Consider the following 16,642-nt stretch of genomic DNA (forward strand, 5'->3'; position numbering starts at 1 on the left):
TCAGTACAAACTTGTTTTGCGTGAAGGAAACCCTCTCCTTTCCAAGTGATATAAAATATTGATTCAAATTGACCTTGGACCATGTATCTTTTAATCAAATGGAAATGAATCAACCAGAAGAAAGATCCAGAAGACATTAGCGAGGTACAATCTAGAATCACAGCCAGATATTGACTAAACATCCTCCACCTTCACCCCCTGCAAACCAGAGACAGGCCTCAGATGGCAGAACTGAAAGGAATGACTGAACCAGGAACCTGCTGACTCCCAGAGAATTTTTATGGCCTAATTCAAGGTGAGTTGGCCCACCCAACTGTGTGGCTACCCTGAGAAATTTATTGCTACCTTGGGAGTTAATATAACTAACCCAAGTCATCAAGAAAACTATATTCTATTATCAGTTAGTCCTCGAACACCAGTAAAATTATGATAGTCATCATTATAATTCAAAGTAGACACAATAAGGTATTCTCTCAGCAGTGTGTTCAGGGACCAATTGCTTTCGCTCCCCTCGAATCCCTGAGGAGGAATTCTCACCTCCAACTGCCTTCCACTCGCTCTCCTCCAGTGTAAAGACTTTGACCTCCGTGAGAAACAATGTGGTAACTGCCTAACGATGATTGGGGAAAAGTGAACCCGGGTCAGGACTTGGGCACCAGGAGGTCGGGGGAGCGTGATCTCCCGAGAACCGCTGGAGGGCAGAAGGGCTGTGGGGAAGGTGTTTGGATGATCCCAAGGGCCCTGGACACTATATTGTTGGGGATCTGCAGCGTGTCCGGTGCACGGTTCGACTTCTCTTGGCGTCTGGGAACAACAGCACGTTCATCGGCTCTTAGCCCACGCCAGGCATTGGACTACATTTCCCAGACGGCTTTGCTCCCGGCTTTGCTGCCGTACTTTACAAGGGCGTGTCTGGGAAGGAAGCCACAGTTGGCGAGAACCGCTGGGCATCTACCTCCGCTGCTGCATCTCCCTTCGTGTCGCCTGTCACAGGTGTCGCCCCGCAAGATGATTGGGGTCCTGCTCCTGCTCCTTCTCCTCCTTTCTCTCCTGTACATCGCTACGCCCCAAATCAGGTCGGTGCAAATGTAATGCCTTCTCTTGAGAAGTCGGCGGGGAGGGGCATTAATCCTTACTGAAGCTCTGTTGTTTAAAAGAAAGAAAAGGAAAACTCCCCGGGGGGCTCCATGCAGGCTGAGGTCTGGCGGCCTTGGATGCGGGGAGGTCGACACCATCAGAGCCCAGGCCGTGGGAAGGGGCTGCAGACCGGAGTACCCTGCTTTGTTTTTCCTGGCCTTTTTTTTTTTTCGTCTCAGTAACCCTTGCGTCTGGCTCCAGCGAACCCCAAGTGCAGGGTTAGTTCAAACACGTGAGTTTTCAGCGTTGGGCATTTCAGACCCCAAAATAAAGGTGTGGACCTCAAGACGGCTTTCCGCTTAACTCCCACGCCTTGAATCAGCCCTTTCTAGTTTTTCCCACCTTAAAGTACAATGGAGCGATTCAGGTTTTTGCTTTCTGAAACTGGCCGTTGATGGGAACCGTGACATCTGCAGCCCCATTGCTTGCTCTCTTATTACAGTTAAATTCGCTGTTTCTCTGGACGATATTGTAAAGGAGAGAAAATGGTATTCTGAGCCCTTTCCTGCCGTCCGAGCAGGACTTTCGGATCGGAGTCTTGCCCTGGGGTCTCCGGGGTGGGGCGGAGAGGATGAGGGTAGCGGTCTCTCAACCAGGTGATAATCTGGCACTAGCTGACCCAGTGCGCCTAGAGAATCAGCCCGAACTGCAAAGCATGCAGCCTGCTGATTGGTTCTGAGTAAATCACCCGTAGTGACGGTGAACCAGTGACTGAAGGGACACGGCCCCTCCTGAGGGGTGGGGTGGTGCGGGACGCGCTAGATTACACGCCTTTATTGCTTACAGACGTCACCTTTGCTTTCCTCTCCCTGCCTCCCCTCTTGCCTCTCACCCAGTTGTATTTTTCCTCCCCTCTAAACGCTCCCACCTCTAGGCACACCTGGGTGCCCATACTCAGAAGAAAACGGCTGCTTTTTATCCTTGTCCACCACAAAATCCTCTTCTCTACATAATAGAATCTCAATGAAAAGTTGAACCTGAAATGAGAATAGTGTTCATACCTCAGCCAGATTTTTTTTTTTGAGGAAGATTGTACTCCAAGAGGCATGTTCCTAACTACTTAGTGAGTTCAGGGGAGCCAGACCAGAGCTGGACGTCCATGGTTAATTGTCTTTTGTCCTTCCTGCTGGTTAAGGAGAAGAGCCCAGTAGAGGTCTCGATACATTGTCCTCACTGGAGCTGGAGCTGAAGCTGAAGGGAGCAGGGAAACTGAGCCAGGGAGGCTTATTCTTATCCACCTGTTTGCGCTAGACCGGTAGCTCTAATGGCTAGGATGTGTACCTTGCAATTCCAAGTTCAGTGAAAAAGGCTGAAATGCCCTTTAAAAGTGCATCTCCTGGTCAATAAATTCAGAAAAGAACAATCTGAGGCCTGTTAATTCCTGTTTGTATATTTAAAAAAGAAGGCTTAAAAATGAGGACTCTAATTTGGTTTAATTCAAACCAAAACTTGAATTTCAGGTCCCATTTGTATTGATTTATATGTTTTCTTTGTCTTATTTTTAACTGTGTGTTTATATGTTTTTCTTTTTGTTTTGTCCTGGGTTGACGGGCTTTCACAATTTTCACATTTTGTGTTGGATTAGCTGGTTATCAAGGCCATACAGTGCCAGCGAATAAACCGATTGACCTGAGTGGACCAGTTCTTTCTTTCTCCCGGTTGAGTCTTGTGATTTCCTAAGCCTGTACAAGAGCTCAAACCAAAGCCAGGTGCCTGGCTAATCAACTACTCATCCAGTTCTGGTACTGTAGGGAATAGCTCTAAGCAATTGTTATAGCCTCACTTTTATTTTTGAGTGAGAACAGAAAGCTTTTATTTTCTTTCCCCCAACCTTCCTTAAGCCTATGAAAAGGACAGCAGTAAAAGAAACCAAAGTAAACCTCATACAGGGGGATTTGAAGACACGAGAGATAGCCGGAACCCTCTGGTTGAAATAAGGAAAAATGAAGAACTGATGAGCCCTCCTCTGTCTGTAGGAAAATGCTGTCCAGCGGGGTGTGTACATCAACTGTCCAGCTTTCTGGGAAGGTGGCTGTGGTCACAGGTGCCAACACAGGCATCGGGAAGGAAACAACCAAAGAGCTAGCTCAAAGAGGCAAGTTTGTCTACTTCTAATTCCCTGCTGCTATTGCCATTTTACCTCTCACAATGATGACCATTCTCATTTATTTTCTCCCAATCCTGGAATTTAAGAACATTCCAAGTGCCCCGCTGGCTTGCAGTCCAATGCTAGCACAATGCTCTACATATAATGAACGCTGACTGAATATTATTGATTTATTTTTCTTTCAGACACCTCTGATGTGGAGTAGTAGTAAGATCAATGAAACAGTAGAAAATTACATGCAGCATCATTAGGGCTCTCATTCCCACTCAAAAGCAGAGCTGACAGTTTGTCTCTTCTATGTTGGTTGACAGGAGCCCGTGTATATATAGCTTGCCGTGATGTGCAAAAGGGGGAATTGGTGGCCAGAGAGATCCAGACCATGACAGGGAACCAACAGGTGTTGGTGCGGAAACTGGACTTGGCTGATACGAAATCTATTCGAGCCTTTGCTAAGGGCTTCTTAGCAGGTGAGTGTAGAACCGGAGACTATGTTGTGAGTCTTGCGATCAACATGGCAGATTTAGCTAAAAGGAAAAGCTCCCTTTCCCTCTCTAATATTTAGAAATGGTAGATAAAATATAATCCGACGCTTTCAATACATAGCTGAACTCATTAGTAACAAAACAGCAGAAACGAAAAGTCAATTCAAAAAGTGATAGCAACCAAAAATCTCACAGGAGTGCCAGAACCCAATATGGGTTTTAGTGTCTAAGATGAGGCCTCAGGCCCTTTAAGAGCTGGGGAGGCTGTATCTGAGGCTCCACTAAAGGTTGGGATTCACAAAAGGCCATCTGGTCCATGGTACAGGAGCTTTAGAACCCCCAGGCCACCAACTGAGGAACATGACAAAGAAGCTTATCATCTCTAGGCCTGACCTGTGGTGGCGCAGTGGATAAAGCGTCAACCTGGAAACACTGAGGTTGCCGGTTCGAAACCCTGGGCTTGCCTGGTCAAGGTGCATATGGGAGTTGATGCTTCCTGCTCCTCCCCCCTTCTCTCTCTCTCTCTCCTCTCTATAATGAATAAATAAAATCTAAAAAAAAAAAAAAAACTAAAAAAAAAAAAAAGAAGAAGCTTATCATCTCTTCAAGACATAGCTGGATAAAGAATCATCTGTAAGAAATTAGAACCTCCAGCCTGACCAGGCAGTGGTGCAGTGGATAGAGCATCAGACAGGGACGCAGAGGACCCAGGCTCAAAACCCTGAGGTTGCTGGCCTGAGCATGGGCTCATCTGGCTTGAGCATGGGCTCACCAGCTTGAGTGTGGGGTTGCTGGTTTGAGTATGGAATCATAGACATGACCCCATGGTCGCTGGCTTGAGCAAGGGGTCACTCACTGTGCTGTAGCCCCCACCCCCGTCAAGGCACATATGAGAAAGCAATCAATGAACTAAGATGCTGCAACGAAGAATTGATGCTTCTCATCTCTCTCTCTTCCTACCTGTCTGTCCCTCTTTCTGTCTCTGTCACACACACACACACACACACACACACACACACACACACGAACCTCCAGCTTGCACCCCTATGGGAGAGGGTGGAATTCATACCTCTGAATAGTGTAAGTATCTTAAACTGAGAAATTAACATAAAACCTTGTACAGTAGTATCACAGGAAAAGCAAATCCAAGAGCATTCTGTAGGCATGTCTCCTCAACCCAGGGAGCTAGGCCTCCCAAGGAAAACTTCCATCAAAACGAGCTTATAGTCAGAAATTGCTAACCACATGAGAAAGTGCAGCATGAGAGAAAGTTAACAGATACAACAAAGAAGTGAAACCAGTATTTCTTTTGGGGCCTGAATCCCACTGGCGGGGGTGCATACAGCACGTCCTTTTTTTCTCATGCTTTGGAATCTTCCCAGCTGGGAAATCTTTCTGTTGGCAGAAGTGGGCGGAACACTTTCCAGAAGCAGTAAGTAAGTAGCTCCTGTAGTGGAGAGGTTGGAAAGGCCACTTGATAGTGTGTAAGATGAAATTTTGCTCTGTCGTAAAAGTATACAGGATTCATCTAAAGTCTTAGAATGAAACCAGTACAAAATACATATGAGGCCTGACCTGTGGTGGCGCAGTGGATAAAGCGTCGACCTGGAAATGCTGAGGTCGCCGATTTGAAACCCTGGGCTTGCCTGGTCAAGGTACATATGGGAGTTGATGTTTCCAGCTCCTCCCCCCTGTCTCTCTTTCTCCTCTCTCTCTCTCTCTCTCTCTCTCTCTCTCTCTCTCTCTCTCTCCTCTCTAAAAAAAAAATGAATAAAATAAAATTAAAAATTAAAAAAAAATACATATGAAGGGAACATGGAGGAAAGATTGAAGTTCTGCTTCTCCATTTTCAGAGATGGGGTGTGAGGCAGATTTCTAAGATGCAATAGCTATGGCTCTATCTCCTCTTCCCTGCAGAGGAAAAGCATCTCCACATTCTGATCAACAACGCAGGAGTGATGATGTGTCCCTACTCCAAGACAGTAGACGGCTTTGAGATGCATATAGGAGTCAACCACTTGGGTAAGAATCTGATCTCACCACAAAAGCTAGAGGGAACCTATGTTCTCCTTGGAAAACTTAGGGGCCAGAGGAAGCCTTCTTTGGGGTGTGATTGGACCTCTGGGCCATAATAGACTGTAAGTAAATAATCTCCTGGTTCTGCTGGAAAATGCCAGGATAAACTTGGGGCCCACTCAGTTTGGCCCACATTGTAGTCTGTGATTCGGATTCAGTTTACCTTCGGACATTTTTGAACAGCCTATTTTTATTGGGGGTTGTATTGATTTCTTTGTAGCAAGCGATCCTTGTGGCTAGCATCAGGTAGAGGCTGTCTGCTCTTAAAAAGTGATGTTAATCGCCTGACCAGGTGGTGGCGCAGTGGATAGAGCGTCGGACTGGGACGCGGAAGGACCCAGGTTCAAGACCCCAAGGTCGCCAGCTTGAGCGCGGGCTCATCTGGCTCGAGCAAAGAGCTCACCAGCTTGGACCCAAGGTCGCTGGCTCCAGCAGGGGGTTACTAGGTCTGCTGAAGGCCCACGGTCAAGGCACATGTGAGAAAGCAATCAATGAACAACTAAGAAGTCACAACGCGCAACGAGAAACTGATGATTGATGCTTCTCATCTCTCTCCGTTCCTGTCTGTCTGTCCCTGTCTATCTCTGCCTCTGTAAAAAAAAAAAAAAAAAAAAAAAAAGGTGTTGTTAATCAAAGTTGGAATGAGACATGGAACATCGTGTTCATATTCACGTAATCCAGACACATCTCATGTCTTTGACTGCTTCTGTTTCCCTGAACCCTTACTGAATTTGCTCTGTAGTTGATAACGAATTAACACGACAGAAAGCTTTATTCCTGAGTCCTCTGCTTCCCATAGCTGCGCCCTACACACCACTATTCCCTTCACCCCTGCATTGGCTCTGAACTCTGTTAATTCTAGTTTTTTTTTACAGGTCACTTCCTCTTGACCCATCTGCTGCTAGAGAAGCTGAAGGAATCAGCCCCATCAAGGGTGGTGAATGTGTCTTCCTTAGCACATCACCTGGGAAGGATCCATTTCCGTAATCTTCAGGGCGAGAAATTCTACAGTGCAGGTCTGGCTTACTGCCATAGCAAGTTAGCCAACATTCTCTTCACTCGGGAACTGGCCCGGAGACTAAAAGGTAGGCTTAGAAGAAATTAGTATGGAAACATGAATTGGGGAAGTAGTCGAAAGCCACAGAAATAGAACCTGTTTTCTGGAACCTGCCCTTTGGCCAGGACCTGCCTCCATGACTATCACTAAATGCAGTTTTAGTAAACAGCCCACAACTGAATATTGCAGGTGGCTGTTGGAGGACGGGAGATTCTGTGAGTCTGAAGGCTTGGTTTTGCCACTACTAGCTGTGTGACCTATAGCAAGTTACTTAACTTTTCTTTTCTTTTTTTTTATATATAAAAATGAGGGTTTTTTCACATTTTACTGGTATTAATTTTAGTTATAATAAAATTGTCAATCAAAAGTCAAAGTTCTCTCTCCCAGAATATTAACTTTTCAAGATAGACTTACTTCCTCACAGGTAGAATGAGACTACTTTACAGGTTATTGTCATAAATAATGCAGGCTTCATGAGCAAGTTAAGGTTTTACTCATAGTGAAACTAAGCAGAAGGGAGGGACCTGACCTGGCACCAGCTACAGTCATGAGGATAAAACAGTTCTGGATGGGACAGGGGAGAGGGAGTTGTCTCCTAACAGCAAAGGGTCAAATAAAAGAAAATGTATGCTTACGCAGGGGACTATTCAGTCACAGATAGACAGAGGTCCTTAGCATCATCCACTCTGGATTTTCAGTGAAGAGAAAGGAAGTCCAGGGTGGGCAGTTGGAGTTGCTTAGGTGCTGAGGCGGCCAGAATTCAGGCTTAAGGAGTCAGGCACAGGAGTCCCATTGTTGGAACAGGATCATGAAACAGTTTGGACAGCTCTGAGATGGGGAGGAAGGAAGCTGCTGGTCAGCCTAGTTCATAAGTCCAGTCTATGCCCAGGGCATGGCATCCTTTATCAGCTCAGGGTGGATCAAGATCAGAATGGTGAGAATCATCCAAAGGGTTGGTCAGGGAGCCAGGGTGGCCTGGAGGTAAGAAATGGGCTCCGCTGTGAGGCTCCAGATAAAGCAGGCTGCATGAGCGAGGAAGTCTGATAGATGTGAGGATTAGGTGGGCAACTCTGTGGTGCAACGAAAGAAACCTCTGTGTGAAGAGTCATTTCTTCATCCATTCGAGAGGCAGGTATTCAGTGCCTGGGCTGTTCTGTGCATTGGAATAGGGCAGGGGTCGGGAACCTATGGCTCGCGAGCCAGACGTGGTTCTTTTGATGGCTGCATCTGGCTTGCAGACAAATCTTTAATAAAAAAAATAATTACTTTGGCCCTGGCCGGTTGGCTCAGTGGTAGAGCGTCGGCCTGGCATGCAGAAGTTCTGGATTTAATTCCCGGCCAGGGCACACAGGAGAAGCACCCATTTGCTTCTCCACCCCACCCCCTCTCCTTCCTCTCTGTCTCTCTCTTCCCCTCCCGCAGCTGAGGCTCCATTGGAGCAAAGATGGCCCGGGCGCTGGGGATGGCTTCTTGGCCTCTGCCCCAGGTGCTAGAGTGGCTCTGGTTGCAACAGAGTGACGCCCCGGAGGGGCAGAGCATCGCCCCCTGGTGGGCAGAGCGTCACCCCTGGTGGGCGTGCCGGGTGGATCCTGGTCGGGCGCATGCGGGAGTCTGTCTGTCTCTCCTCGTTTCCAGCTTCAGAAAAATACAAAAAAAAAAAAATTATTACGTTAAAAATATAAAACATTCTCATGTATTACAATCCATTCATTTCCTACTGCTCATGTTCATGGTTGTGGGTGGCTGGAGCCAATCACAGCTGTCCTCTGGGACAACACCAAATTTTTATTGGATAATGTGTAATGTACATGGGTCGTTGTATGGCACTCATGGAATTACATTTTAAAATATGTGGCGTTCATGCTTTCTCAGCCAAAAAGGTTCCTGACCCCTGGAATAGGGGCTTAGGATGGAGTAGTGCACAAGACAGGTACAGACCATTTCTTTTTCTTTTTCTTTTTTTTTTTAAATTTTTTTTTAACTTTTATTAATTTTTAGAGAGGAGAGAGAATGAGAGAGAGAGAGAGAGAGAGAGAAGGGGGAGGGAGGAGCAGGAAGCATCAACTCCCATATGTGCCTTGACCAGGCAAGCCCAGGGTTTTGAACCGGCAACCTCAGCATTCCAGGTCGACGCTTTATCCACTGCGCCACCACAGGTCAGGCCCAGACCATTTCTTGATTTGGTTTGCATTCAGTGGGGGAGAGATAATTATCCAGTATTTATACAGTTGTCACATGTAAAAACAGCCTAGTAATACATCAATCATTTTCATTGTAAAAGTTCAAATAAGGTGGAAGTATGTAGAGTTAAAGGTGAAAAACCCTCTTCACTATTCCCCTCTCTCTACTTTTCTTTCCTCAAGAAACCACTGCCATGCTCCTGGGTAACTCAGCCCCTGGCTGGCTCAGCTGATTAGTGTCATCCCGATATGCCAAGGTTGTGGGTTCAATCCCCCGTTGGGGCCCATGTAAAAATAAACCAGTAAATGCATAAATAAGTGGAACAACAAATCAATGTTTCTCTCTCTCTCTCTTCTTCGCTCTCAAAAGAAAGAAAGAAAAACACTGCCAACAACTTTTACTGTGCACCTTTCCAAACATCTTATGCATTTAGATATATATATCATATATAAGGAACTGAAATTCCAACACAATATTTTGGGGATTTATTTAGTACATAGAGATTTATCCCATTCCTTTTGTTGGCCTCATTGTCTTTCTTAGTATAGAGTTGTACTTAGTTTACTTATTCATTTCCTTAACATCTAGATTATTTCCTTTTTGCTGTTGTTGTATAATTATAATTGTGGTAAATGCTATAAAGGGGAAGTACAAGGACCTGAAACGAATTTGCAGGGGGTCTCATTCGGTCTGAGAAATCAGGGTAGACTTCTCTGAGGAAGTCAGTTGCAAGTTGAGCCCTTGCAGGATGATTAGAAATGGAATGGTTACAGTGTAGGTGGGATGAAATGGCAGAGGAGCCTTCCGGTAGAGGGGGCAGAATGCATGAGGTTCTGGGCTCAGTTTGAGAAATGAAGAGGTCGTTATGGTTAGAACATAGAATATTAAATAGGGGTCCTCTAGAGTAGAAGTCCAGTTGAAAATAAGTCCACAGTCCTTTATCTGCAATTTGTGAAATCTACAAAGGCCTGAAAATTCATTTTCTTTATAAGCTTGACACCAAAACACATTGAGCAACAAAACCTCACCTGTACTAGAGCGAGTTGTTAATAGATAGTATATGTATCATGTTACTTTTTTTTATTATTATTCATTTTTATTAGAGAGAGAGGGGAGAGAGAGAGAGAGGGAGAGATAGAGAGAGAACAGGAAGCATCAACTCCCATATGTGCCTTGACCAGGCAAGCCCAGGGTTTTGAACCGGCGACCTCAGCATTCCAGGTCAACGCTTTATCCACTGCGCCACCACAGGTCAGGCACATGTTACTTTTATAATGCAGAAATAAATAGAAACATTTCTGGCCCCAAGGTTTCTAGTGAAGTATTGGGAACCTGAAATAGCATATGTATAAATGCATGATGCTATTCTAAGCTCTTTTACATCTGACTCATTTAATCCTCAGAACAATCCTGGGAGGATTATTCCCATTTTACAGATGAGGAATTTGAGTCACAACATCTGTAGCTTGCCCAAGGTCACACAATTGATGAGTGGTAGGGCTGGAAACTGGGCAGTGTTGATTCATATCCTCTGCTCTCCTCAGCCATTCAGCAACATTAAGTCCTGTCTCGCCCTCTCTCTGTGGCACCCCCACCAGGCTCTGGCGTTACAGCGTATTCTGTGCACCCTGGCACAGTCAACTCGGAATTGGTTCGGCACTCATCTTTTATGAGATTGATGTGGCAGCTCTTCTCCTTCTTCATCAAGACCCCTCAGCAGGGAGCCCAGACCAGCCTCTACTGTGCCTTAACGGAAGGTCTGGAGAATCTAAGTGGGAAGCACTTCAGGTATGAATGTATCTGTTTTTGAAGATGAAATTGTATTGCCTAAAGGAAATACTTTGGATTTGTTTGGTATACCACACCCTTTTTAAAAAATACATTGTCTAACATAGCCTTTGTCCTTTAACTCTAGGGTTTTCATCTTTCAATAGGGGAATTTGACCCATTCACATTTTTTGTGGTAACTGCTTGGTTTGATTTTATTCATGTCATCTTTAATTTATTTAATTTTTTTATACAGTGACAGGAAGGGAGGCAGAGACAGACTCCCACAGGCACCCTGACAGGGATCCACCTGGCAAGCCCACTAGGGCCTTGGTCGGCAAACTGTGGCTCACAAGCCACATGTGGCTCTTTGGCCCCATGAGTGTGGCTGTTTCACAAAATACCATGTGCGGGCACTACCTTGATAAGGAATGTACCTACCTATATAGTTTAAGTTAAAAAAATTTGGCTCTCAAAAGAAATTTCAATCATTGTACTGTTGATATTTAGCTCTATTGACTAATGATTTTGCCGACCACTGCACTAGAGGATGATGCTCTGCCCATCTTGGGTGTTGCTTTGTTGACCCAAAGAGCAACCGAGCTCTTCTTAGCACCTGAGATAGAGGCCATGGAGTCATCCTCAGCGCCCGGTGACAACTCACTCCAATCAAGCCATGGCTGTAGGAGGAGGAGAGAGAGAGAGAGAGAGAAGCGAGAGGGGGAGAGGTGGAGAAACTGTGTGCCCTGATAGGGAATTGAACCCGGTACATCCACACACCAGGCCAACACTCTTCCACTAAGCCAACTGGCCAGGGCCTCATGTTGTCTTTTATACTGATGATTATACTTTCTGGTTGTTTTTCTTTTTTAATTCCTATATTTTATATCAATCCAGTTTTCTTTGTTCCTTTTTGGACTCCTTTTTCTTTTTAATTAAAAAGAATTTGGGCCTGACCTGTGATGGCGCAGTGGATAAAGCATCGACCTGGAAACGGTGAGGTTGCCAATTTGAAATCCTGGGTCTGCCTGGTCAAGGCACATATGGGAGTTGATGCTTCCTGCTCCTCCCCTCTTTCTCTCTCTCTCTCTCTCTCTCTCTCTCTCTCTCTCTCTCTATATATATATATATATATATACATACATACATACATACATATATCACTCTCCTCTCTCTAAAATGAATAAATAAAAAATTAAAAAAAAAAAAAGAATTTGGGTCCTGGCCGGTTGGCTCAGCGGTAGAGCATCAGCCTGGCGTGTGGAAGTCCCAGGTTCAATTCCTGGTCAAGGCACACAGGAAAAGTGCCCATTTACTTCTCCACCCTTCCCCCTCTTCTTCCTCTCTATTTCTCTCTTCTTCTCCCAGAGCCAGGGCTCCACTGGAGCAAAGTTGGCCCGGGTGCCGGGATGGATTCATGGCCTCCACCTCAGGCACTAGAATGGCTCAGGACGCAACGGAACAACGCCCCAGATGGGCAGAGCATCTCTCCCTGGTGGGCATGCCGGGTGGATCCTGGTCAGGCGCATATGGGAGTCTGACTGCCTCCCCACTTCTAACTTTGGAAAAATATTTTTTAAAAAAACCCAAAAACAAAAAAAAGAATTATCCTTTAGAAAACTTTCTGAGTCATGCAGAGTTGGGATATTCCTCCTGCATTTAATGGCGACTTAAAATAATTAGAATTATGGCAATGAAGAGAAGGTATATAAAACACTGGGTACCTTGTTACCATTTCTTTTCTGATATCATCTTTTCTTCTCTCATTATCTTTTGAAGCTGACTTCACCTGTTCAAGTTTAAAACCAGGTGGACTAGAAATAAGAAGTGTTTCGTGTTGTGTTTTATTTTGTTTACCACTCCAAGTATGTGCCCAACATAAATACAGGATCTCAGCTACATGACACTGTACAAGGTCATATAGAATGGAGCTCAGAGACTTATTTGAGCAAGATGGGCATACCTGCTGGGGTCCAGCCCCGGGGAGAATTCAGGGGTCACAGGAAAAGACGGCGTCGGCACAAAACGAGGGAGAGAGCCGAATTCTTTAGCATTCACTGCCAGGCATCTCCGCCAATGGCTAGTATAGCTTTATATTTTTACACACACACTAAGTTACAATCACATGGTATACAGAATACATCGATTAATAATTGTTTTTGTTTCACTATGGTTACATATTTCTAGTCAATGGTTAGTACATTTCTATAAGCCAGGGGTTGGGAACCTATGGCTCGCAAGCCAGATGTGGCTCTTTTGATGGCTGCATCTGGCTCGCAGACAAATCTTTAATACAAAAAATAATAATGTTAAAAATATAAGACATTCACATGTATTACAATCCATTCGTTTCCTACTGCTCATGTTCATGGTTGCGGGTGGCTGGAGCCAATCACAGCTGTCCTCTGGGACAACACCAAATTTTTATTGGATAATGCGTAATGTACACAGGTTGTTGTATGGCTCTCATGGAATTACATTTTAAAATATGTGGTGTTCATGGTTCTCTCAGCCAAAGAGGTTCCCGATCTCTGCTATAAGCTATAAATCAGGTGGTAAGTCATTCTAAGTAGTTATACAATAACTTGAAAACAGCAACAACCTTTTTTTTGCAAGCTTCTAAAAGGTCAGTATTGATTAATAACTCTACCTTACCTAATGTCCTATTGTCTAGTCAAATTTTGTCTACTATATTCATATACCAGTTAAGTTCTAACTTTATTTTTCTCAGAGTGTTCCACTACCTATAGGTCAGGTATGCAAGAGGAAAGTTTTTCTATTCTATTATATGAAAAGGCTAAGGAAGTAAAGTAATGGATTAGGTAAAGGCTGAAAGGTGCTTTTGTGTATAGTTACTGTTTCCTACCTATTCATAAGTCACTATCTATTTTTTTCTAATATGATTTATAGGAGGGAATTTTCCCACAGACTAACCCTTTTTGGGGGATATCATAGCCAGCCTCCTATGTCTATGGGCCCAGGCAAGGGGGTTTATAGGCTTTTCTGTGGAACTCACACCCTCTGTCTCATTTCCAGAGAAATTACTACAAATCTGCAGGGAAAGCACGGTGCTATTATCCCTGTGCCATAAATGATAGCACACACACCCAGAAAAGGGGGGATAAAAAACCAAATTAATTCAAAAAGTTAAAGGGGGAAGTGTTGCACCTTTTCTTTGCTGTGACTGTGTCAACCAGCAGTTGTTGATCTTCTTGGCTGTGACTATGTCAACCAGCAGCTGTTGATCGGCTTCCGACATACACAGGTGTCAGGCAGGCACTGATGTTACAGTTAAATATAGACATTCAAAGGGCACTATTAAGACTAAATAGTATGCATTTATATCAACCAAAGTATTCTGATCAGAGTTGGTCCAGTGAGATCTAAAATAGTAATTACATTTTCCCTCGGGTAAAGCCGAGAATGAAGAGATAGGACGAACCTTGGATATGTGAAGTGTCTAAGGACATGTTATCCCTGCGTTGTTTCTGTCATATTCCTTATCTCAGGCAGAAAACAGACTCCATTCTTAACCCTGTGCATTAAACCTCCCTCTTTCCCTTCCAGTGACTGCCATGTGACATGGGTCTCTGCCCAGGCTCGTAATGAGACAACGGCAAGACGGCTATGGGACGTCAGCTGTGACCTGCTGGGCATTCCTATGGATTGACAGGTGGCAGCAGTTGGACCTAAGACAAGTGTGCAGCTGGACTGCTCAGTACTCCTTGCCAAAATGATTCTTCAGGATAGCCAAAACCTTGAGCACAAAGAGAACAAGCCTTCCAGCCTTGCCAACTTGATATCTGATAAAAGCCCAGTGTACACTGCTAAATTCACCAAAAATAAGATTTACTTGGCTCTTGTTACTGCCAGTTACAAGAGATATCATAGGAGAAGTACACACTGATGACCAGTGGGCTCACGGTTTCCTTCTGAAACCTGTTACTTAGGAGAACCTAAACTTTGGCAGTGTTGATTTGTGGCAGTTCGGGCTAGTTTCTACCCTTTTTGTTCACAATGTGGTTCTAACCAACCAACCTTCACCTCAGGACGGCCAAACTGTAGCTTCAGCTGAACTGCAAGAGTCACAGTGGCTCGGCTCAAGAGCAAGGCTTGTCCCTTATCTTTTAAGAAAACCATCCTGGTGTCAACATCTGGATTATGTCTGGAAGTTTAACTGAGTCTGGATTGTGGCATGGCTCTATCTCTGATGACCTAACCACTGCTGTTAAGACACTTTCCTCTCTCTCTCTCTCTCTCTCCCTCCCTAAAATGAATAAATAAAAAAAAATAATTTAAAAAAGTCTGACCTGTGGTGGCGCAGTGGATAAAAGCGTCGACCTAGAATACTGAGGTCGCCGGTTCAAAACCCTGGGCTTGCCCGGTCAAGGCACATATGGGAGTTGAAGCTTCCTGCTCCTCCCCCCTTCTCTCTCTCTCTCTCTCTCTCTCTCTCTCTCCCTCCCCTCTAAAATGAATAAATAAAAAAAAATAATTTAAAAGACACTTTCCCATGCCTAGATAATGGAAGAGCTTCCTTTTCTGAGAAGTTTGTGGGTTTTGGAGGCTGGCAGAAATAGGGGGGAAGGCAGAAATAAAAATAAAGTTTAAACGCTCATTTTCCTGCTATTTCTCCAGCCAGCAAGGAGATAATGAAAGGAGCAGTTTGAGGAGGTAGGCCTCCTAACTTCAGTTACTGGCCCGAGACCCATGGAAGCCTCCCTTTTGTGCCTTAGTTTTTCTTAGAAAACCAGAAGATGGGAAAGGCTATTTGGTTATGAGTATGCTATGTTACTGAGTATATGTGTTACTGTGTATTTTTGCAGTTGGAATTATTTCCACAAAATTCAAAATAGCCATAGAGGAACAGTATTAAACTGGACCCTGATGCGGGTAAATGATCCCAGTTGGAGCAAGCCAGTGTCATCCGGTCTTTGATATAAATGGGTAGAGCTACAGGGGAAAGCAGACTCTGTATGTTGATAACTGCCCACCAGGAAGCACATGGGTAGCTGGAAAGAAGTTCAAAAAAGAGAACAAGCCAGGAAGATAATGAAGGGACTAGTTAAGGATTTAAAAAAAAAAAGGCCCTGGCTGGTTGGCTCAGTGGTAGAGCATCAGTCGGCATGTTATGTCCCAGGTTTGATTTCCTGGTCAGGGCACACAGGAGAAGCACCCATCTGCTTCTCTACTCCTCTTCCTTTCACTTCTCTGTCTTTCTCCCTCTTCTGCAGCTATGGCTCAGTTGGGGTGAGTTGGCCACGGGCATTGAGGTTGGCTCAGTAACTTCGGCCTCATAGCTAAGAGCTCAGTTTCTGAGCAACAGAGCAATACAATGCCCCAGATAGGCAGAGCATCACCCCCTAGTGGGCTTGCCTGGTGAATCCAGGTCAGGGCATATGTTGGAGTCTGTCTTTGCCTCCCCTCCCCTGACAGAATTAAAAAAAAAAAGCTTAAGATGGCAATATCCACCTGTAGAAGCACTAAGAGTGAGCACCTGAGTTAACAAGACTGCTAGGGTACTATCTTAAGCACCATTCAACCAATGTGGCAGAAGAAATCCCCAAACAAAACGCGCCTTAATTCCTTATTCAGCCAAGTTATCTTAAAGACTGATATTGGCAGTTACAGTCAATTTAAGAATTTTTTAGGGCATTTTCTTACTTTATATTGACAAGATTAAAACATCTGTTTGCTAAAACTACATTTTATTTGAAGAACTTTTATCAAAAGTAATGCCAAAAAAAAAAAAAAAAAAAGTAATGCTGCCAAAGGAAGTCTATGACTTGGTAATGTTTCCGTCACTTGTTTATAGTATGTTATTCTAATAGAGTT

At 44.5% G+C, this 16,642-nt stretch overlaps 1 protein-coding gene across 1 annotated transcript; it reads left to right on the top strand.

Moving 5' to 3' along the window:
• The first annotated feature begins 702 nt into the window (after nucleotides 1-702).
• Nucleotides 703-16,308, top strand: RDH11 (retinol dehydrogenase 11). The gene is made up of 7 exons (XM_066276004.1): nucleotides 703-1,076; nucleotides 3,114-3,232; nucleotides 3,556-3,711; nucleotides 5,644-5,748; nucleotides 6,678-6,887; nucleotides 10,639-10,828; nucleotides 14,375-16,308. Exons 1-7 carry the CDS (start codon nucleotides 727-729, stop codon nucleotides 14,475-14,477), a joined length of 1,233 nt encoding a protein of 410 aa, XP_066132101.1. The 5' UTR covers nucleotides 703-726; the 3' UTR covers nucleotides 14,478-16,308.
• The last annotated feature ends 334 nt before the right edge of the window (nucleotides 16,309-16,642 follow it).

Source organism: Saccopteryx bilineata, chromosome 4 (assembly GCF_036850765.1).
Source record: "Saccopteryx bilineata isolate mSacBil1 chromosome 4, mSacBil1_pri_phased_curated, whole genome shotgun sequence".
NCBI classification, from domain to species: Eukaryota; Metazoa; Chordata; class Mammalia; order Chiroptera; family Emballonuridae; genus Saccopteryx; species Saccopteryx bilineata.

Excerpts from the sequence above, each read along its gene's own strand:
- RDH11 (XM_066276004.1), top strand. The coding sequence starts at position 727 with ATGATCCCAAGGGCCCTGGACACTATATTGTTGGGGATCTGCAGCGTG. Across the intron at positions 6,888-10,638 it reads ACTGGCCCGGAGACTAAAAG|GCTCTGGCGTTACAGCGTAT; the intron begins GTAGGCTTAGAA and ends CACCCCCACCAG. Across the intron at positions 10,829-14,374 it reads CTAAGTGGGAAGCACTTCAG|TGACTGCCATGTGACATGGG; the intron begins GTATGAATGTAT and ends TTTCCCTTCCAG.